This window comes from Somniosus microcephalus, chromosome 6 (assembly GCF_052327205.1).
Source record: "Somniosus microcephalus isolate GS21.2 chromosome 6, FLI_Smic_1.0, whole genome shotgun sequence".
Classification (NCBI taxonomy): Eukaryota; Metazoa; Chordata; class Chondrichthyes; order Squaliformes; family Somniosidae; genus Somniosus; species Somniosus microcephalus.
The window spans coordinates 205899792-205924278 of NC_140992.1; the positions used below are offsets into that span (position 1 = coordinate 205899792).

A 24487-nucleotide genomic window follows, 5' to 3' on the forward strand; every position below is an offset into this window, starting at 1 on the left:
ACCTTGAAGAAGGAACTATATTCTGCAGCCCCTGTATACTGCAGTACCAGTAGTGACCACCCCTGTATATAAGCCTGTGTAGTAACTTTGTATAGTAGTTCCAGTTTTGTCTCCATTCAGTAAACACCTGTTATAACCAACTTCTGCAGTCCGTGTCTCAATTACACACGGACGTTACAGTTAGCATACAGATTAATGTTGACCTGCAGAATTTATCTTCGAGGGACAGTGTGTGAATGAGGAAGAAAAGGGAAAGAAGGATAGATTTTTGGAGATCTCTGGATGCGTCTACATGGGAGGAGGAAGAGGAACAGTTGCTAGAGATGTACTGACTGCATTGAGACAAGAGTGGAACCACACGAAATTAGTCCCACAAAGTTAGACAACAATTGGGAGGCAATGGAGGAGGATGGCCTGGTCCATCATGCTGAATGCCCCAAAGAGGTTGAGGAGAAAAAGGAGGGATAACTGACGTAGCAGTCATAGAAGATGTCGTTTGTAACTTTGACTGGGAGGTCTCAGTGATGTTGGTAAGGTGGAAGCCAGACTGAAGGGATTCAAACAGGAAATTTGGGAGAGGTGCATGGAATTGGTGATGACACATTCAAGTATCTTATAGAAGGGAGGTTAGGGATAGGTAGTATTTGGAGAAGTTGAATGGGCCAAGGGAAAGGATGTTGCCTATATAGCCAGCTATTTGCAATGTTGGCATACAATAGGGTCAGGAAAGGTAATCAGTGATCAGGATTTGGGTAAGGAAAGGATCAAGGGAGCAAAAGATGGGACATATAGAAGACATGAGGTTGCAGAGGATCAATGGTGGAGATAAGAGAGGAACTGGAACGTGTATTTAGGGTCAGGTGAGTGGGGGGCTGGAAGAGTGGTCACGAGCAGAGCAACAGAGGAGAAGGAGGTGATGGCAGAGGTGAGCTCTTTGCAATGGATTTTAGAAATGAGGATGGAGAGGGCAGAGAAAAAGGCTTCGAGGAAGTGGTTCACCTTGGAGAAAAGGAGCCATGGATTGTCCTTCTCCTCCAGGATAATCCTGGAGTAATAAGATTTCACGGAGGATAGTGGGGCATGGTAGAATGTAATATGAATGAAAAGGAAAAATGCAGGGCTATGGAGAAAAAGCAGGGGAGTGGAACTAATTGGAAAGCTCTTTAAAAGAGCTGGCACAGGCATGATGGGTCAAATTGCCTCCTTCTATGCTGTATGATTCTCTAGTTGTCCACAGTGAAAGAAAAAATTGGCCAGGATACCCTTAATGATAATTTACACAGTGGCCCCCGCTGGAAGTGCACATATGTTGACATCAGAGGGCAGAATTGGGCTCAGCTGTGATGCCCTCCCGTCAGATAGGCTGCCAACACTCACAGTCAAGACTCAGACATGAATGATGGCCAATAACTAAGAGAGTGCAACTGCTGATGCTGTAACCAAAATCTAATAAGAAAGCCAACATCTTCAAGAAAGGAAGGGGGTGGGGGAAGAGAGAAAATGGGCATAGAAAAATTGAGAGAAAATTCAGAAATCAAAGAATTAGCTATTTCCTTTGTTGCTATCCTATTATGGAGTGATTTCCATTTGTAATTACACCATATGGTTATCTGACATTAAAAAGAGAGGATAAACAGAAATGAGATAGCTTTTCCCTTCCCTCAATGACAGTTACTAAATCCAATAAGTGTAAAACTGAACTATGTAAACCAGGAAGATCCTAAGCTGAATCCTTGGTCTGAAGTGAAGTATGCCGGGCTAAGATTAGTCTCATCATCTCTATACTAGAGAAGAGCAAAGACGGTTTGAGGTTTATGTTGCTGTATTTAGTGATCTCTGCTATAAGTGCATATTTGTGAATGCCAAATAAAAATAGCTATGCCTGGCTCTGATGATCCCCATGATAAAATAGCCAGATTGACACACAGTTTAGATTCACACGCATGAAGAACAGCCACTTAAGGAAGGTGTCAGGGGGGGTCACCACCTTTAGAACTATCCCAGGATAAGTCATCCCTTTTAGGAGAGAAAGGGTAAGGAGAGTAAATCAGATGAAAAATTTAAAAAGAAAAAAAATAGAAGAACAATAAGACTTTGATCATAGATTTTTAACAATACTGGGAGTAATATAGTTGGTGAGCATTAATGCAAGGCAGGAGCAAAAGAAGTGATGTCAGCAATGAATGTGCATCATCACATCACTTATGATGGATCACGCAAGGAGTGCAATCAGGAACGTGCAAACATATGAAAATGATGGACAAGAAAAAAAACAGTTGATCTATTGAGCCTGTCCCATACAGCAATTAAGTATTCTGACCCCCAATGCCCCCATGCAACGGCAGCCATTTAAAAAAAAATTCCCCACTTTGTTTTTGTTGAAAAGGTAAAATATAAGAAGGCCATAGTGTTGTGTAGAAACTAACTGATCTGCCCCTGGAAAAAAAAGCTCTCCCAAGTTGCTTACAACTGCACTTTCAAGCTCCCAAACTACCTAACCTTTGACTCTCCATTCCTCGCGATACCTCCGTAACTGCTGATTTACTCAGCCACTCCTTCATTTCCAGCTTCAAGCCCTCATCTCCAGCAACTTTGCTCCCTTAAGTTTAATTGGTAAAAATTTGAGCATACTTGGCGCCAATGTTCCCTCTAATTTTTTTGCACTGCATGGGCCCTTTAAATTTGCTGCACGACCGCGCATGCACGGTATCTCTTCCAGCGGCAACATTGGTGAGCGGCCTGAGCGGGACCTCACAATTGGTGCACGTCCGCGCACCGTAGAGGGAACATTGCTTGGCGCTAGATCTAGCTTGACCACATAAAGCTCCATTGGGCCTGGTTTCATCTGCTAAAACCATCCACTACTCTAGATTCATCCAGGAGAGCAAGGATAAGCTCACGCTCCTTTTCTCTACTACCAACTCTTTCCTTAAAACCGTCTCCCTTGGCCACTCCACCCTCGTCACCAAGATAGAGACCATCGTTCAGCTGGCTTTGCTGCTTCCCCACTTCCACTAAGCCAAACCTTTCACTGTCCACCTCCCACTGTAGCCCTGAAGCCCTCTCTCTCTTTCATTCCCTCTGCTCTCTGCAAGTTTATCTCAGCCATGAGACCCACCTGCTGCTTCCACAACCCCAATCCCACTGAACTCCTGACTATCCAACCTGACCCCCCAAATGATAGCTAATATTGTAAATGTTTCCCTCTCGAGCACTGTCCCTTGTATTCAAAACCACCATCATCACTCCCTTCCTCAAAATGCCCACTCTCAACCCTTGTCTTCACTAACTACTGCCCCAACTCCAACTTTCTTTTGCTTTCCAAGGACCTTGAACGTATTGCAACCTTCTAGATCCGTACACATTATTCCCACAACTCCGTTTGAATCCCTTCAAACATGATTCCTCCACTTCCACTGCATCAAAATGGTCCTGACCAAAGTCACAAACAACATTTTGTGACTAACCGTTGTGTATTATCCTTTGTTATCCTCTCTGCAGCCTTCGACATGGCTGACCACACCATCTTCCTCTAATGCCTTTTTCCTGCAGTCCAGCTCCATGGCACAGCCCTCACTTGGTTGCACTCATCTATCCAATTGTAGTCAGAGCATCTCGACCAATGGCTTTACTTCCCACCCCCATATCATCACCCCAGGAGTCCCCCAAGGATCCATCCGGAGACCCTCTTTTTTTTCATCTCTATGCTGCACCTTCCACAGACATAAGGTCAGCTTCCACATCTATGCAAATGACACCTAGCTCTACCTCTGTACCACCTCTCTCAAGCCCTCCACTGCCTCTGTGCTGTCAAGCTGCTTGTCCAACATAGAGTCTTGGCTGATCTGCATCTTCCCCCAACTCAACGTTATGAAAACTGAAGTCATTGTTTTCAGCCCCTAGCACAAACTTTATACCCTCAGAACATAAGAACATAAGAACATAAGAAATAGGAGCAGGAGTAGGCCAATTGGCCCCTCGAGCCTGCTCCGCCATTCAATAAGATCATGGCTGATCTGATCCTAACCGCCAATCCACTATGACAGGACTATCTCCTGAATCTAACAGCATTAGACACACGAAAAACAGGAGCAGGATCAGGCTACACGGCCCCTGGGCCTGCTCCGCTACCCACAGGGCCATGACCTATCCGAACCTAGACTCATGTCCAAATTCCTGCCCGCTCCCCGTAACCCTTAATTCCCTTTTCTACTAGGAAACTGTCTATTTCTGTTTTAAATTTATGTAATGATGTAGCTTCGACAGCTTTTTGGGGCAGCATATTCCATGGACCTACCACCCTCTGAGTGAAGTAGTTCCTCCTCATCTCAGTTTTGAAAGAGCAGCCCCTTATTCTAAGACTATGCCCCCTAGTTCTAGTTTCACCCATCATCTGGAACATCCTCCCTGCATCCACCCGATCCAACCCCTTCATAATCTTATATGTTTCAATAAGATCGCCTCTCATTCTTCTGAACTCCAATGAGTAGAGTCCCAATCTACTCAACCTCTCCTCATATATCCATCCCCTCATCCCCGGGATTAATCGAGTGAACCTTCTTTGTACTGACTCGAGAGCAAGTATGTCCTTTCTTAAGTATGGACACCAAAACTGTATGCAGTATTCCAGGTGCGGTCTCACCAATACCTTGTACAACTGAAGCAATACCTCCCTATTTTTATATTCTATCCCCCTAGCAATGAAAGCCAACATTCCATTGGCCTTCTTAATCACTTGCTGCACCTGCATACTAACCTTTTGAGTTTCGTGCACCAGGACCCCCAGTTCCCTTTGTACTTCAGTACTTTCAAGTTTCTTGCCATTAAGATAATAACTTGCTCTACGATTTTTCCTGCCAAAGTGCATAACCTCACACTTTCCAGTATTGTATTCCATCTGCCAAATCTCTGCCCACTTACTTAGCCTGTCGATGTCCCCTTGCAGGTTTTTTATGTCCTCCTCACTACTTTCCCTCCCATCTTAGTATCATCTGCAAACTTTGATGTGTTACACTCGGTCCCCTCCTCCAAATCGTTAATATAGATTGTAAAGAGTTGGGGACCCAGCACTGACCCCTGCGGAACACCACTGGTTACTGATTGCCAGTCTGAATATGAACCATTTATCCCAACTCTCTGCCTTCTGTTAGATAGCCAATCCTCTATCCATGCCAGAATATTACCCCCAATCCCGTGATTTTTTATCTTAAGCAATAATCTTTTGTGTGGCACCTTGTCAAATGCCTTTTGGAAGTCTAAATACACTACGTCCACTGGTTCCCCTTTATCCACCCTATATGTTACTTCCTCAAAGAACTCCAGCAAATTTGTCAAACATGACTTCCCCTTCATAAAACCATGCTGACTTTGTCTTATTAAATTATGATTATCCAAATGTCCTGTTACTGTCTCCTTAATAATGGACTCCAAAATTTTACCTACCAACTAGGTTCATAGAATCATAGAATAGTTACAGCACAGGAGGAGGCCTTTAGGCCCATCGAGTCCGTGCCGGCTCTCTGCAAGAGCACTTCAGCTAGATCCACTCCCCCACCCTTTCCCTATAGACTTGCACATTTTTTTCCTTCAGGTACTTATCCAATTCCCTTTTGAAAGCCACGGTTGAATCTGCCTCCACCACTCTTACAGGCAGTGCATTCCAGATCCTAACCACTCGCTGCGTAAAAAGATTTTCCTCATGTCGCCTTTGGTTCTTCTGCTAATATCCTTAAATCTGTGTTGTCTGGTTCTCGACCCGTCCGCCAATGGGAACAGTTTCTCTCTATCTACTCTGTCTAGACCCCTCATGATTTTGAACACCTCTATCAAATCTCCTCTCAACCTTCTCTGCTCTAAGGAGAACAACTCCAGCTTCTCCAGTCTATCAAAGTAACTGAAGTCCCTCATCCCTAGAACCATACTTTTCTGCACCTTCTCGAAGGCCTTCACATCCTTCCTAAAGTGCGGTGCCCAGAATTGGACACAATATTTCAGTTGATGCCAAACCAGTGTGTTATAAAGGTTCATCATAACTTCCTTGCTTTTGTACTCTATGCCTCTATTTATGAAGCCCAGGATCCTGTATGCTTTTTTAAACGGCTTTCTCAACCTGCCCTGCCACCTTCAATGATTTGTGCACATATACCCCCAGGTCTCTCTGTTCATGCACCCCCTTTAGAATTGTACCCTTTAGTTTATATTGCCACTCCTCGTTCTTCTTACCAAAATGTATCATTTCACACTTTTCTGTGTTAAATTTCATCTGCCACATGTCCGCCTATTCCACGTCCTCTTGAAGTCTATCACTATCCTCCTCATTGTTCACTATACTTCCAGGTTTTATGTCATCTGCAAATTTTGAAATTGTGCCCTGTACACCCAAGTCCAATTCATTAATATATATCAAGAGGAGCAGTGGTCCTAGTACCAACCCCTGGGGAACACCACTGTATACCTTCCTCCAGTCTGAAAAACTACCGTTCACCACTACTCTCTGTTTCCTGTCACTTAGCCAATTTCGTATCCATGCTGCCACTGTCCCTTTTATTCCATGGGCTTCAACTTTGATGGCAAGCCTATTATGTGGCACTTTATCAAACGCCTTTTGGAAGTCCATGTACACCACATCAACTGCATTGCACTCATCAACCTTCTCTGTTACCTCATCAAAAAACTCAATCATGTTAGTTAAACATGATTTGCCTTTAACTGACTTTCCTTAATTAATCCACACTTGTCCAAGTGACTGTTAATGTCCCTGATTATCGTTTCTAAAAGCTTCCCCACTACCGAGGTTAAATTGACTGGCCTGTAGTTGCTGGGTTTATCCTTACACCCTTTTTTTGAACAAGGGTATAACATTTGCAATTCTCCAGTCCTATGGCACCACCCCCATATCTAAGGAGGATTGGAAGATTATAGCCAAAACCTCTGCAATTTCCATCTTTACTTCCCTCAGCATCCTAGGATGCATCTCATTATGTCCTGGTGACATATCTACTTTAAGTACAGCCTGCCTTTCTAATACCTCTTCATCAATTTTTATCCCATCCAGTAACTCCACTACCTCCTCTTTCACTATGACTTTGGCAGCATCTTCTTCCTTGGTAAAGACAGATACAAAGTACTCATTTAGTACCTTGGCCATGCCCTCTGCCTCCATGTGTAGGTCTTCTTTTTGGTCCCTAAGTGGGCCCACCCCTCCTCTTACTACCCATTTACTATTTATATGCCTTAAGATGACTTTTGAATTCCCTTTTATGTTAGCTACCAATCTATTCTTATGCTCGTTCTCTGCCCCTCTTATTTCCTTCTTCACTTCCCCTCTGAATTTTCTATATTCAGCCTGGTTCTCACTTGTATTGTCGACCTGACATCTGTCATACACCCCCTTTTTCTACATCATCTTACTCTCTATCTCTTTCATCATCCAGGGTGCTCTGACTTTGGGTGCCCTCGTGGGAAAGTACCTCGACTGTACCCAAACCATCTCCTCTTTAAAGGCAGCCCATTGTTCGATTACAGTTTTGCCTGCCAATCTTTGATTCCAATTTACCTAGGCCAGATCCACTGTCAACCCACTGAAATTGGCTTTCCTCCAATTAAGTATTTTTACTCTAGATTGCTCCCTGTCCTTTTCCATAGCTAATCTAGACCTCGTGATACTATGATCACTGTTCCCTAAATGTTCACCTACTGACACTTGCTTCAGTTGACCCATCTCATTCCCCAGAACCAGATCCAGCAATGCCTCCTTCCTCGTTGGGCCAGATATGTACGGATCAAGACAGTTCTCCTGAACACACTTCAGAAATTCTTCCCCCTCTCTGCCCTTTACACTATTACTATCCCAGTCTATATTAGGATAGTTGAAGTCCCCCATTAGCACTACTCTATAGTTCTTGCACCTCTCTGTGATTTCCCTGTAAATTTGCTCCTCTATATCCTTCCCACTAGTTGGTGACCAAAAGAATACACCTAGTAGTGTAATGGCACCTCTGTTGTTTCTTAACTCTAACCAAATAGATTCTGTCCTTGATCCCTCCAGGACATCCTCTCTCTCCAGCACTGTAACATTCTCCTTGATCAATTCTCCTTAATTTGCCCTCCCTGGGCACTGTCTCAGGCTGAACTAGGCTGCTCAAAACCTCAGGATCTTGTCTGACCCTGAACCACGCTTCCAACCCTACATCCTCTCTTTCACAAAGACTATCTACTTCAACCTCCTCTGCCCATCTGCTGCGGAAATCCTCACCTGCACCTGCAGACTCAATTACTCCCATGCTCCATCCTCCATAAATGTCAGCTCATCCTAAACTATGCTGCCCATATCCTATGCCATACCAAGTCGTGCTCGCCCAGCACCCTCTTGCTCGCTGACCTACATCGGGCATCCCCAATGCCTCAAAATGTAAAATTCTCATGCTTGAGTTGAAATCCCTCCATGGTCTGTCCCTCCCTATCTCTGTAACTTCTTGCAGACCTACAGCCCCCCTCCTGAACACTTTATCCTTCTGATCCTGGCCTCTTCAGCAACCAACCGCACCACCCCCCCCACCCCTTTGCTCCAGCATTGGTGGTCATACCTTTAGTCACTCCCTAGATTTATCTCACTAAACCCCTCTGCTTTTTCACCCCTTTTCTCCAAGACCTTTCTTAAAAACCACCTCCTCGATCAAGCTTTTGGTAACCCCTCCTAATAGCTTTCTTTGGCTTAGCATCTGCTTTTTTCCTGATGCCTTTGTAAAAAATCGCTTGGTATGTCGTTCTACATTAAAGGTGCAATAAAATGCAATTTATTGTTGTTAATCTGAGCACATCTCTCTGAATGGCCAACCCATTAGACAGAGGTAAGAGCAGGTGGCCTGAAACAAAAAAAAAATCTGTCAGTAGGGAATAATCCAAGTCAAGATAAGGTCACATTTCACTTCTTCCTTCTTTATCTTTCTTAGAATTTGATAAATCAGAAGTGGAGGAGAAAAGCACATAGAATAGTTGCTAATATCAGTGTTGATATAGGGTATTTACATACTCACAGCCCTGCTGGGAAGTTCTGGTGCAGAATTTGACAATTCAAGAAGCAAACAGATTTCTAGATGTTAACATTTTTGGAAGATCTGGAGCAGCAAATATGTGCTGACAGTGCAATTGTAAAGACTGATTTCCACCTGCTGGAATTTGCTAAACTATTGCGTTGTATTCCTCTTAAAGGTCCAATGTAGAATTTGTATTGGTAGCTTGCAGAGGACTAAGAATTCTGTGATTCCTTATTTGTTCAAGTAAATCATAGTTAACACAATTACAATATGTAATAATAAGAAAAGATCATTCCTCCCTATACCAAGAGCTGGATGAACACTACCAAGAAACTTTACTGTAGGGGCCACAACTTTGAAGGCTAAACTCTTAACAGCTTAACTCTGGACTTATTTTGTTTTTGTCAGCTCCTTTTAAATGCCTCAACAATTAATGAGTTTCTAAAATTTAAATAAATAAAACATGTTTTATATCACTTCCAATGTAGCTTTCAGCATGGTGCGGAATTTATATGTGCACAGCATTTTCTGTGCTGTTACAAAAGTTAGAATTCAAATAAATGACAGTTATAATGTTGTCTGTCATGAGGAGAATGATCTCACCCTTTATGAAGTGTTTAAAAGTTGAATAATCCATATCTGATAACACTGAATCTCTTAATTAGCTTTGGGTCTAAAAATGGATAGTTTGCCCAACTGTAATTGGGTAGGTATAATGAGGGCCCTATAGACCCACAGCCTTAATATCTCAAGTATAACCTGCCCATCAAGTTCAGAACTAGACATGATTGAATAAAACAAAAGCAGTTTATTAAAGTACTGAAACAGGTTACCAGCAGGTCTCTCCTTAAAACCTACCTCTTTGACCAAGCTTTTGGTCATCTGCCCAATTTATCCTTATGTGGATCGGTGTCAAATTTTTTGTCTTAAAATACTCCTGTGCAGTGCCTTGGGGCGTTTTACTACGCTAAAGGCGCTATATAAATGCAAGTTGTTGTTGCTGTGCTGGAATCGCACATAGGCCTGTTTTTGCAGTCTCCATTTTGCATACAGCTGCACAAACCTTAAATCAAACAAATTTTGTATACAGCAACATCTTCAGACAATCTATCTGTTCTCTATATCCTGTAATATACTTCTAGCTGATGCAAATAGTGAGTCAGAAATTTGCTCATGACAAACTATGATGACCAATTAAGCGATGGCCTAAGGAATGGCAGATGGTTGTAGTGAGAATAAGTGTAATATTAGGCTATGAGGAGGCAAAACATAAAAACATGTACATAAGATTATGGTTTATATTTTGGAATAGGTGAATAAAGAGTGAGCTTGAGTAAAACGAATCCCACAAGGATACATCAACAAATGTCTTTAACAAGAAGGACACCACTAATATCTTTTCTTAAACAACTGCTCCTTTTCTAAAGGAGGAAATGTTAATACTCAATTAACTCAGAATTTTAGTAACAGCTAATATTAAGTGAAAGAGATAATATTTACAAGTTGTCTATTTTTGTTTACAATGCAGTATCAGTATATCATAGGTGATAATTAAACTACCTATATATCGGAAATTACTCCATCCAATTTCTATGAGGACAACTCCCTCACATAGCCACAGCAGATTATCATCACTGATTAAAGTAGGGTATTTCTTCACTAAGTCTAAAGGAAGAAAATACCAGAGCACCTCTTCTTCAGTATCCAACAGTGGTGTGTCTATCAGTCCTAATGGAGCTTTATCAGGTAATCCTAAAACAAAGCAAAAAATGGTCTTAATTCTCTTGAAACAAAATAGTATTTCCTTACCACATTCCAAAATATTTACAAACTTTAGAAGTCTTCAAACAGCTTCCCTGTGGCTTTAATGGTTGAATGTACCACAGGATTGTGGTACTAAGCCACAGAGGCCAGCAAAGTCCCAGGTTGGACCCCTTGTTGTGCTGAGTTTGTTGATCTCAGCTACTGATTTGCTTACTCCTTGTAAAACCAGCAAGATAATTCTAAGCAGACTGAATGGCTCAATGAAGGCTCTGCCAGCAAAACACAAAGTTGATGGGATACTAATGTGACTTATTACAATATTTTAAAGTTTAGTCAGAACTGAAGAGTGGCCACTAGAATTGGTTTTATTTGACATGGTAAGGGAGAGGTCAACATGGCTGCAATTGTGATCTTGTACTTATGTGGTCTTATGTCATGAAACTTCTTTTCATGTTACAGCAACTATGTCTGAATTGAAGTGAAAAAAGAGAGATGCTAACAATATTACATTGGAAGCTGAGGTGTTAATTGCTAGAAACTGCTGCCTTTTCTTTATTTCCCTCTAGACTGGGTTTCACATTTTATAATGACTTTTTTTATTAGTAAACTATAATCAGAGAGAATATAGTTGTGTGCATTAGCTATCAATACACATACTGTATATATATATTATATTCCTATTTCAAATAAGCAATTCTAGTCATCAAAGTAGCCTTAATTGGTTTCTGAATACAGACATTTGCCATTTTCCCATAGATAGATCACTATGGTCCTCCAGTTTGAACCCTAGTGAGGGAGTACAGCTTGCATTTGAATTCTAGATATCAAAAAAAAATTAAGACAGAATTCTCAGTTTCTGTCAAAACTATGTCCTGATTTCTTCCCCCCGTCAATGTTCTAGAGAATAACTACATCGAATTATATAAATGCCACAGCACAGAAACAGGCCATTTGGCCCAACTGGTCTATTCATAATTTTAAAGTTTATGCTCCACACAAGCCTCCTCCCACCCTACCTGATCTAACCCTATTAGTACAACCTTCTATTCCTTTCTCCATCATGTCTACCCTAACAAACCCTTTCATAATCTTAACGACCTCTATTAGGTCACCCCTTTTCTAGAGAAAAGAGCTCCACCCTGTTCAATCTTTCCTGATATATTTAACCTCTCAGTTTTGATATCATCCTTGTAAATCTTTTTGCACCTTCTCCAGTGCCTCTATATCCTTTTTGTCATGCGGAGACCAGAACTGTGTACAGTACTTCAATAATAAAATGAGGGGGAAAACAGACACAAAGCAGTATTAAGGTATATACATTCTATAGCTCTCACAGATCTTCCAACTCACCTGCATTATTCAGATGATGCCCACATTTCCAAATAATAAATATTGTGCATACCATCGTCTGTTACCCACAAGGTTCAGAATCATGGGAATGTGTGCTTGTGATTGTTCAGGAATGCAGGTATACCAATAAAATGTCGGAAAGATGAAAGTTCTGCTCACATGCCATAATAGAGTATTATAGGTTTCTTTGGCAAAATAAATGTCACCTTGGCAGCACTCTCGCCTCGGGTTCAATTTTCATTCTAGGATTTGACCAAGTCATGGAGTGTATGAGATAGTATTTCACTGTCAGAGGTGCTGTCCTTCAGATGAGACATTAAACTGAGGACCCATCTCTATCTTTAGGTAGACATGAAAGATCCAATGAGAAGAGCAGGAGTTTTCATGGCCAATATTTTTCTCTCAATCAACACTACCAAAAACAGATTATTAATTTCAAACCTTGTCCACCTACATAACAACAGTGCACTTCAAAAGTAATACATTTTATGTGAAGCACTTTAAGACAAGCTAATCAACATAAGATATATAAATGTAAGATCTTTCTTTACAATCACCAGACATAAACTAACTACTTTATTGTTTAAACTGCCGTGCTACCATTGACAATAAAAATCTCTAGAAATAAGTATCTTTATGGAAGCTTTAACTACCTGTGAATGCTGGACTTTTAATTTGGAACTCTGAAGGTTTACTGTTACATCTTGTTCTCCAATAATTCCTGCTTGCTCTTTTAGTGACTGGTACCTCTTCAGGTCGTATACGCAAATGATGCTTACTTTCTTTCATACTATCCAAAGCCTATTAAAATAAAGTGTATATCAATACATCTTATAAAAGTTGTTGGTCACAATACACATTTTTGTATATTCTCATAAAATAGTTTTACCAATAATCTCTTGTAATTTAATAGTTAAATGTTCCTTCCCTCACCTTTTGCATCCACACCTTTCCAAAGCTGAGAAGTCAAGCAAATGATCTGCTCCCATGTCACTGCTGCTCGGTAATCACAAGCTAAAAACTATGCAAGTAGCTCAAAGCAATTCAGTTAGCTCCCTCTCCGCCACATCCCCAAAAATCCAGACAAGATTGGAAACTTGCTAGGTGGGAAATCACAGGCGCAATGCCATGTCCTATTGTTGCTTTGCTTCAATACCATTGTACAGCCTAGTGTTTGTGGTTTTCTTTACCTGTAAAGTGTTGCGAATAGTGAGGATATGAGACATTCGGAGTAATTTTGAGTACACGCTGGTGGCAGGGAATCATACCCCCCTGCAGCATATTCCAGCGTGAAAGATCCCCTGCCACCAACACATACTTGGAAAATTATCCTCATTGGATGCAAGGAGAAAAATGAGCCTAATATTACAACAATTACAATGAATTAGTTCAATTTTTACACGACATGCAAGAATTCCTCACAATATCACACATTCCAATTCACAGGGATAGAGAAACTGACACTGCCTATAATAATAAGAACATAAGAAATAGGAGCAGGAGTAGGCCAATCAGCCCCTCGAGCCTGCTCCACCATTCAATAAGATCATGGCTGATCTGATCCTAACCTCAAATCTTCTATCACTGTGCATCCACCCGAACCCATGTGATCTCCCGGGAGAGGCGAAAAACCAGATAAAGACCCAATGGCCAATTTGGGAGAAAAAAATCTGGGAAATTCCTCTCCGACCCATCTAGGCGATCGAAATTCTTCCAGGAGATCACTCTGTCCCTATATTTTCTACAGTACTTACCTTCTGTAAAGGCGATCTCCACCCCAGCCAGGAACAGGAATAAAACCATCTCCTGAAATCTAACACAGAATTAGAACACAGTAGGAGCAGAACCAGGCTACACGGCCCCTGGGCCCACTCCACTACCCACAGGGCCATGACCATTCCGAACCTAGACTCATGTCCAATTTCCTGCCCGCTCCCCGTAACCCTTAATTCCCTTTACTTCTGGGAAACTATCTATTTCTGTTTTAAATTTATTTAATGATGTAGCTTCCACAGCTTTCTGGGGCAGCAAATTCCACAAACCTACCACCCTCTGAGTGAAGAAGTTTCTCCTCATCTCAGTTTTGAAAGAGCAGCCCCTTATTTTAAGATTATGCCCCCTAGTTCTAGTTTCACCCATCATTGGGAACATCCTCACCGCATCCACCCGATCAAGCCCCTTCACAATCTTATATGTTTCAATAAGATCGCCTCTCATTCTTCTGAACTCCAATGAGTAGAGTCCCAATCTACTCAACCTCTCCTCATATGACCACCCCCTCATCCCCGGGATTAACCGAGTGAACCTTCTTTGTACTGACTCGAGAGCAAGTATGAATAATTCTCTATCTGTCTCCTTTGGCCAATCTTTGGACATCTCCTCACGTAAAGCTAGGAGGAGGGCCAACACTCATGCAAAAGTTGACAAATTAACAAAGAGTGAGTACAGGCATGATGGCCGAATGCCTTCTTCTGTACTGTAAAATATTATAGTTATACGGTTAAAATGTCCAGGTGGCTTGAGAGCTAGTTTGGCAACAGAAGAGAGAGATGGGGCTAAGCTGTAAATGCTCTGCCTGGAATAAATTACCAGCCGCGTTTCAAAAGCATCTGTTCTGAGATTCCTGCTACTTATAATATTTATAATGATGTTCAACAGGGTTTCTGTAGTAGTATTATTTGCTGATGAGCTCAAGGTCTGTGGGCAGAAAATGAGTAGAAGAGGGATTGACTATCTTCAGAGACACTTTGACCAATTATGTAGATAAGCTGAAATATAACAGATGGATAAATGTAGCGTAATGCATATAGGAAAAGATAATAGCAAAAACGTGTATAACATGAAAGAGTTGCCATTGGCAGAGGTTGAAAAGGAAAAAGATTTGGAAGTGATAATTTGGTATACTTTGAAAGCATCTGGTTGGTACGAGGCAGCTATTAAGAAGGCAAATGAGGTATTAGGATACACCTAGAGGGCATTGGACTACATTAGAACAAATAATACTGACATTGTACAGATCAGGCTTATTCTGGATTACGGCATGCACTTTTGGAAAAGGTTATAAATGCATTAGAATGGATTCAGGGAACAGTGACTCTGTGGGGACTCGGTTATTAAGAAAGGCTCATGCAACTAAACTTATTTCTGCTAGAGAAAAGAAGAGGGAAGACATGATAAAAGTCTTTAAAATAATAAATAATAGATGAGAGGGAACAAGCTATTTCTCTTGGACAACAATGAATTAAGGTCAGCTTTGTAAGTATAAGTATAAATAATATTTTACAGCAGGCCTATTCTACTTAAATTGAAAATTTAAATACTTTAGAAATAATTTTCTGTTCTTTTTAAATCTTGTTAATCTGAATCAAGATTTGTGAGCACAAAGGACATTTTAATACTTCTCATTACATCACATCAGCAGCAGCTCAGCTTTCTTCAGAAGTAACCAATCTTGCTTTTGAAAATCACTTAACAGGAGGGGCTATTAAATTCAAAAGAATGTCTCAACACTAAATAGAATTTGAGTTACCACTGACTCACAACATTTGTATGAATATTTAGCTCTAATGTTTCACATAATAAAAATACATTTATACGGGATGAGGGAATTGTCCTATGAGGAGAGATTGCGTAGACTAGGCCTATATTCTCTAGAGTTTAAAAGAATAAGAGGTGATCTCATTGAAACATATAAAATTCTTAAGGGACTTGACAAGGTTGATGCTGGGAGGATGTTTCCCCTAGCTGGGGAGTCTAGAACCAAGGGCCACAGTCTCAGAATAAAGGGTCAACCATGTAGGACTGAGATGAGAGGAAATTTCTTCACTCAAGTGAATTCTCTACCTCAGAGAGCTGCGGATGCTCAGTCGTTGAGTATATTCAAGACAGAGAGCGATAGATTTTTGGATATTAAGGGAATCATGGGATATGGGGATAGTGCGGGAAGGTGACGTTCATAGAATCAGAGAAACAGAAATTTACGGCACAGAAGGAGGCCATTCGGCCCATCCTGTCTGTGCCGGCCGACAAAGAGCTATCCAGCCTAATTCCACTTTCCAGCTCTTGGTCCGTAGCCTTGTAGGTTACTGCACTTCAAGTGCATATCCAAGTACTTTTTAAATGTGATGAGGGTTTCTGCCTCTACCACCCTTTCAGGCAGTGAGTTCCCGACCTCCACCACACTGGATAAAAAAAGTTCTCATCAACTCCCCTCTAATCCTTCTACCAATTACTTTAAATCTGTGCCCTCTGGTTATTGACCTCTCTGCTAAGGGAAATAGGTCCTTCCTGTCCCCTCTATCTAGGCTCCTCATAATTTTATACGCCTCAATTAAGCCTCCCTCCGTCTCCTCTGTTCCAAAGAAGCAACCCCAGCCTATCCAATCTTTCCTTATAGTTAAAATTCTCAAGTCCTGGCAACATCCTTGTAAATCTCCTCTGTACCCTCTCTAGTGCAATTACATCTTTCCTGTAATGTGGTAACCAGAGTTGAGATAGAAGATCAACCATGATCTTATTGAATGGCGGCGAAGGCTCGAAGGGTGGAATACAAGTTTAATTTCCTTACAGCGCTAAAACTTAAATATATTGATTCAGTAAAATTCATACTACCTGCATTACAATCTAACTTCAAAGATGCCGAAGGGTAGGTTTTCAGCACAGAGACTAACAACATATGAACATGGCAGAAAAAGATAACAGTCTACAGACTAATTACACAGTATATATTTTTCTTACAATTTTTTTTTTTTTTTTTTTTTAAATTGTACTGCAAAATTAACTTATTTTACAAATAAAGTTTTAATGTTTTAAATCAAACTGTTAGTACTGTTAAACTGAATCTTAATTTTCAGTATTACAAATGTGCTGTTGCTTACCACACCAAAAGTTAACATTTGATCTGGTTCTTCTATGTTGATCAGTAAATAATTAGATAGTATTCCTATGTGTTCACAATATTTTCAAATAAAATAAGTTCTTTAATCTAGCCAACAGTAAAGCTACATCTAGGTACCTGAATAAACACTTCATTTTCATAGCATATGCTTCAATTTTTAGCTTTCTACTATATATAAAAGTATAAACGAAAACACATTTATAATGCATATGGTTGAGAAAACACCTTAAGACAATACAAATGTGAAAAATACTTTTTGTTGCAAAACATCAAAAATCATTTGAAAAGTGGCTGATGCAGATTTCATCCTGCTGTAGTAACAGGTTAAATTCACATTAATTCCATATGTATGGTATATCATACCTTGAGGCAAAATAGAATATCCAGATCTTTTGCACTATAGAAAATATAACATCTGCTGGTTTTATCAGAGTAATATACATGTCAGAGCTTGTAAAACAGTGTATGATACTGTTCATTCACAGTGTATTTAAGTTATGAACAGATAGGAAAGAGAGAACAAAAGTATGGAAAAGCAGACCTGTGAACCTTTATCCTTGCTTGTTCAAATCTACTTTATATGTCAACCATACTTTTTATTTTAAACCTCCAGACTTGTCACAAACATATTTAACACTCTTCTATAAAAATCATGCTGAACACCATTTGCCACAGGAATCTGAAAGTGGCAATGAACTCAAAAGATTATAGCACAAAACAAACCGATATCTCTGCTGCTAAACAAGAGAACATTTTTTAAAAATGTGAATGAAAAGGCACCAACAAACATGCACGACTTCCAGGCACGGGTCCAATATCAAAACAGTAATACTAACAACTTTAACCATTTTCATTAAAACTGTGCAGAATACAGTACATTATAAATAATATATAAAATGAAATGATTTCAACATTAATCTAACCTCTGAAATCAGTAAGATTTTAAACTTTTTCAGGTTCACTTAAAAGTTTACTATAAATTGTCAAATTACTCCTGAGCAATTTCCGAACTCAAAGCTACTCTAAACCAGCAGAAACGTGCCAGGAATTTACACACTCAACCTTTCCATTTCTACGCAAGTATTTTTAGCAATTATCATTATTAGTCTAAATTCTGGCTTGAACACCTTCTCTATTATAAATCTCACCACAATTAGTGTTCCAATTAACCTTTTTAAATTCATTTTGCATTCTCTTCAAGTCTGCTCATTCAAAGTTCAATTTTTGGGTCACATTTACAGATTTAAATTCTAATATCATGCTCTCCATGTTGATGATCATGTTGGATGTTTGCTAGACAGTGTACATTTAGGTATTTGTCTCTATGTTGAGAGTGTTTTCTTTTGATTACCGCATGCAATAAAGCACAGGACGAAGTATTGAAAAGTCACTCTCCACAAGGAAGCAAATACTGTCATAATGGTCTGCTGACTTAGATTACAGCTTTGTAATCTTGCCCTGCTCTACATATTATCCATGGCCAATACCTGTTGCAAAGTTGTCAGACACATTGCTGTTGCTTGCTCATACAACAAACTAATTTCTGAGAGGCAGGAAAAAGATAGCTTTGATGTATGCAAATAATAATGAACATGACGGAAAGTATATCCATCTCGGTCAATGAAAAGTCTGGCATCTTCAGAATGAACAAGGCTGGAAGCTTCTTGCCATAACACTGAGCCACGGAACTGTAAAAGTTTTGACTTTGGAATTGAAAAGAACCAGCCTCCTACATTGAAACAAAAAGCATCCTCTTCCTGGTAGTCTTCTGATGCCATTATATTTCTTCCCTTTTGTGGAACTGCTTAAAAATTTAAAAAAAAAAAGTTCAGTTATTCTTCTGAAATGGATTACAGTTGGCTCTTAAGTATGCACAATTTATAATTCGTTTTATTTAGAAGATTTTGCACCAAATATATTCTTTATTAGACAAACAGAACATTGTGATAGATTACTCACTGTATATGGAAGAAGTTTTCCTCCTTCTCTCAATGAAGTACAATGCCCACCTACAAACAAGGTAGTTCCCACATCCTTGCAGGGACAGTAATCCTTTAAGACTTCCACTCATACCTAGTGACTCTCCCCCATTTAGAATCATAGACATTTATGGCACAGAAGGCCATTCAGCCCATCATGTCTGCGCCAGTCGAAAAAGAGCTATCCAGCCTAATCCCACTTTTTTGCTCTTGGTACGTAGCCTTGCAGGTTACGGCACTTCAAGTGCATGTCCAAGAATTTTTTTTAATGCGATGAGGGTTTCTGCCTCTACCACCCTGCCAGACCCCCACCGCCCTCTGGGTGAAAACATTTCTCCGCAATTCCCCTCTGATCCTGCTACCAATTAATCTAGGCCCCTCATAATTTTATACACCTCAATTAAGTCTCCCCTCAGCCTCCTCTGTTCCAAAAAACAACCCCAGTCTATCCAATTGTTCCTCATAGCTAAAATTCTCCAGTCCTGGCAACCTCCTCGTAAATCTCCTCTGTACCCTCTCTCGTGCAATCACATCTTTCCTGTAACGTGGTGACCAGAACTGTACGCAGTACTCTAGCTGTGACCTAACAAGAGTTTTATACAGTTCTAGCATAACCTGTCTGCTCTTATATTCTACGCCTCGGCTAATAAAGGAAAGTATCCCGTATGCCTTCTTAACCACCTTATCTATCTGTCCTGTTACCTTCAGGGATCTGTGGACATGCACGCCAAGGTCCCTCTGTTCCTCTACATTTCTCAGTATCCTACCATTTATGGGGTAACAAGATATGTGCATTTAATAAGCAGTACAACATATTTTGGGAGAGCAAGCCTATGGTTTAGTCGTACCATTCCTGCCTCTGAGTCAGAAGGTTCAAACCCCACTCCAGACAGTCCTGGTCAGTGGAGATTGTAGCTCTGGCTCTGAATTCTGTGTTGACATCCAGCAGGACACTCCTGTCTGGTAGGTGTGGTTGACCTCCCCCCGCATCATCATATGGGCTGTGGAAATCCATTAAACCCACTCTATGAGCTGGTATAAAGATGGTTACGGCCATGAAATGAGCATTCACATTGCAGCCGATCAGCCTGTGAATCCTTCCACTACTTCACACTATTCTCCAAGGGAGGAGTGTGAATATACAACATTTGTTCATTTTTATTTTTCTGTTCATCAAGGGAAAAGAACTCTTCCATTTCAGAAGCCCATTATTAGCATTAAGCACTTCCAGCAAGATGCAAAATGAAACTCCTTTTACTCTGCCCCAACAATCTTAGGTGAGCACCCCCTAAAAGAGTACCCGTATGCCATTTTTTCCACTTACCACACCAGCCACGTCTTTGAGTGAGATTACAAATCAGTGCTAAATTAGGGACAGTTTTGTGCTGTAGGCCATGTACACTGGATTGAGGCTGTCCAAACCCATTTTACATAGGACCCCAACAGAGATTTTTATCTCATCAATCTGGACTGGATTTGAACTTAAGTCCCAGAGTTGAAAGGCCACTATCTAACCCACTGCACCATCCAGATCACCATTTTGTATTTCATTTTTAAATAACATTTCCATCCACATCAAGCTAGATACCAAAGAGGCTTTCTGTGGAACCTACTTCATTGAGAAAATTAAGAAGTCTACACCTTTAATAAGTAATCTGTCCTATCTTTCTATTAATCAATTTATGTACAAAGTACACCAACATAGCTAGAGATAATCCTCCAATTGTCAGTTCAATGATGTTCGAGACAAGCAAACGTAACACTTGGAGCTGGCAACTTACAAAAGAACATTTTTTTAAAATAAAGATGGGAAAAACGCATGTTTTGTTTGGAGTAACTATCAACACCGCAGCCGTCCTGCATCCGCGATGTGGTTGCAATGACCAGTGATATCGCAGGGTAGGGTTAGAATTGAAGTTTAGGGTTAAAGTTAGCGTTCAGGATTTTGGATATATGCGGATTGTTAGCGCTATGCATTGTGCGAGTTTTTTATTCGTTCCTGGGATGTGGGCGTCGCTGGCAAGGCCAGCATTTAATGCCCATCCCAAATTGCCCTCGAGAAGGTGGTGATGAGCTACCTTCTTGAACCGTTGCAGTCTGTGTGGTGAAAGAACTCCCACAGTGCTGTTAGGGAGTTCCAGGATTTTGACCCAGCGACGATGAAGGAACAGCGATATATTTCCAAGTCAGGATTTCCAGTTAGGAACAGCTTCTTTCCCAGGGCTGTCATCCTACTGAACTCCACAAATAAACTCTAAAGCCTGCACATCTGCCAATGCACTTTATTATGGTTATATTTATGTTAATATACTACAAGCCAAATGTATGTTGAATGTTTAAATGTCTTAATCCAAATGTACACTCTCGGGAGCCGCAAGCCTACATTTCGTTGTACTGCACTTGTGCACTAACAATGACAATAAAAGTTGATTTGATTTGATTTGATTTGTGTGTGACTTGGAGGGGAACTTGTAGGCGATGGTGTTCCCACACACCTGCTGCCCTTCTCCTTCTAGGTGGTAGAGGTCGAGGCTTTGGGAGGTTCTGTCTAAGAAGCCTTGGCGAGTTGCTGCAGTGCATCTTGTAGAGGGTACACACTGCAGCCACAGTGCACCGGTGGTGGAGGGAGTAAATGTTTAAGGTGGTGGATGGGGTGCCAATCAAGTGGGCTGCTTTGGCCAGGATGGTGTTGAGCTTCTTGAATGCTGTTGGAGCTGCACTCATCCAGGCAAGTGGAGTATGCCATCACACTCCTGACTTGTGCCTTGTAGATGGTGGAAAGGCTTTGGGGAGGCAGGAGGTAAGACACTCACTACAGAATACCCAGCCTCTGACCTGCTCTTGTCGCCACAGTATTTATGTGGCTGGCCCAGTTAAGTTTCTGGTCAATGGTGACCCTCCAGGATGTTGATGGTGGGGGATTCGACAATGGTAAAGCCGTTGAATGTCAAGAGGTAGTGATTAGACTCTCGCTTGTTGGAGATGGTCATTGCCTGGCACTTGTGTGGCGTGAATGTTACTTGCCACTTATCAACCCAAGCCTGAATGTCGTCCAGGTCTTGCTGCATGCGGGCATGGACTGATTCATTATCTGAAGAGTTGCAAATGGAACTGAACACTGTGCAATCATCAGCAAACATTCCCATTTCTGACCTTATGATGCAGAGAACGTCATTGATGAAGTAGCTGCAGATAGTTGGGCCTAGGACACTGCCCAAGGAACTCCTGCAGCGATGTCCTGGGGCTGAGATGATTAGCCTCCAACAACCACCTTCTGTTGTGCTAGGTATGACACCTGCCAGTGGAGCGTTTTCCCCCCCGATTCCAATTGACTTCAATTTTACCAGGGCTCTTTGATGCCACACTCGACCAAATGCTGCCTTGATGTCAAGGGCAATCACTCTCACCTCACTTCTGGAATTCAGCTCTTTTGTCCATGTTTGGACCAAGGCTGTAATGAGGTCAGGTGCAGAGTGGTCCTGGCAGAACACAAACTGAGCATCAGTAAGCAGGTTATTGGTGAGTAACTGCCGCTTGATAGCACTGTCAACCACACCTTCCATCACTTTGCTGATAACTAAGAGTAGACAGATGGGGCTGTAATTGGCCGGATTGGATTTATCCTGCTTTTTGTGGACAGGACATACCTGGGCAGTTTTCCACATTGTCGGGTTGATGCCAGTGTTGTAGCTTCAGTGGAACAGCTTGGCTAGAGGCACAGCTAGTTCTGGAGCACAAGTCTTCAGCATGACAGCCAGGATGTTGTCGGGGCCCACAGCCATTTCTTGATATCACGTGGAGTGAATCGAATTGGCTGAAGACTGGCTTCTTTGATGGTGGAGACCACAGGAGGAGGCTGCGATGGATCATCCACTCGGCACTTCTGGCTGAACATTGTTGCAAGCGCCTTGTCTTTTGCACTCACATACTGGGCTCCACCATCATTGAGGATGGGGATATTCATGGAGATCTGAGCTGACATCTGTGCAGTTACCTCTGCAATGACTACATATATCGCTATTGATAACTACCGTGATCACTAAATGTGTCTTTTTTTGTTTGCTGTGCAAAAGAAGAAATCTGCACTTTTTCTTAGAGAAAAATATCAACAAAACTTAATTTGCCCTCAAAAGAAACCATCCTCTATAAACTGTTGAGACTGAAAACTGGAACCTAACGAGTTCACACCAGTCCACCCATAGTACCCTAGTGAACAATTTCCAATGTCTAGGAAATAATTTCGGATATATTCCTTTGTCAAACTTTCCACCAGTAGTGAAATCATTGGATGCAACTTTCCCTTCCAATCAGATCCAAAACAGGAGCCATCCCTGTGCAACTTTGTGAGATGGAGTGGGGCAGTTGCAGAGAGCTTGTTCTATTCCACTCTCCACACTGCTCACTTTGCTTGGTCCCTTTTGCCCGAGGAACAAAATATCTCCACGGATGCTGCCTGGCCTGCTGAGTATTTCCAGCATTTTCTGTTGTTATTTCAGATTTCCAGCATCCGCAGTATTTTGCTATTATAAAATACCTATCCCATTAGGTGAGGGTGCTGGAGTTGGCTGGATTTCCAAGGGATGTGCCAGAGATTTGCTGGCGCTGTTTGACGTCCACGGTGTCATGGACCCATTTCCCAAATAGCTTCTTCACCCTGAACACCTGTCTGGGTGTTTGCGGCGTCGCGCAATAATGCAGCAACTCGTGCTTTTCACCATCGCGTACAAAATAATAAAACATATATATATATATATATTTTAAACCACAATAAATCCATAATATCATTTTTGTGACATCCAATTGTGCCGCTGAGTTTACCTCAATCTCGAATGAATTCTCCGTCCCAGTTACTGTAGCGCGTGTTGGTTCACGTTTAGTTTGAAAAGTGCTGTTATCGGTTTGTGTCCGTTTGTTCTCCCCTCCCGAGACCCCTCCAGACATTTTGAACAAAACCGTCCCCGGCGGCTCGCGGAGATTTCGGAACCCCCACTCCGGCCCGCGCGCGCAGCTGTACAATCCGCACCAGCAATACACAGGACGCACGTGTCAGCAACCCTTGCTTCCAGTTTGTTGATTATTATCAAGTAATTTAAAAAAAAAAGTAAATAAATGGCCCTTCTGTCAGTCCAAAATCAGACTTTTTCAGAAGCTCTGGCTTCAGGTTCCCTTTTTAATAGTGATATATATGCATTGCCTGAAAGGGTAGTGGAAGCAGATTCAATCGTAACTTTCAAAAAAGGGAATTGGAAATATACTTGAAAAGGAAACATTTGCAGGGCTATGGGGAAAGAGCAGCCAGCACTGGCAAGATGAGACGAATTACCTCCTTCTGTGATGTATGATTCTATATGTGTAATATATACACACACATATACATACATATATATATATATTAAAATATATATTAAATTTGGGTTGCAGGTTTCATTAAAAACTTCCATGGCAATCTTGCCCCTATGGGC

At 41.3% G+C, this 24487-nt stretch overlaps 1 protein-coding gene across 4 annotated transcripts in view; it reads right to left on the minus strand.

The window, feature by feature from the left end:
• The window catches only part of LOC147116394 (BTB/POZ domain-containing protein KCTD19-like), a 188987-nt gene extending 164924 nt beyond the window's left edge, over window positions 1-24063 (minus strand). The window contains exons 1-4 of one of the 4 annotated variants that reach the window (XM_085991280.1): window positions 23844-24063; window positions 18780-18847; window positions 12803-12950; window positions 10596-10787 (exon numbers count right to left, since the gene is read on the minus strand). In XM_085991280.1, the coding sequence (XP_085847406.1) occupies window positions 10596-10787; window positions 12803-12950; window positions 18780-18824 (385 nt within the window). In that variant the 5' untranslated portion in view covers window positions 18825-18847; window positions 23844-24063. Of the gene's footprint in view, window positions 1-10595; window positions 10788-12802; window positions 12951-18533; window positions 18851-23843 lie in introns of all 4 variants that reach the window. The other 3 variants (XM_085991278.1, XM_085991279.1, XM_085991277.1) reach the window with 3 other exon arrangements.
• Window positions 24064-24487: the final 424 nt, after the last annotated feature.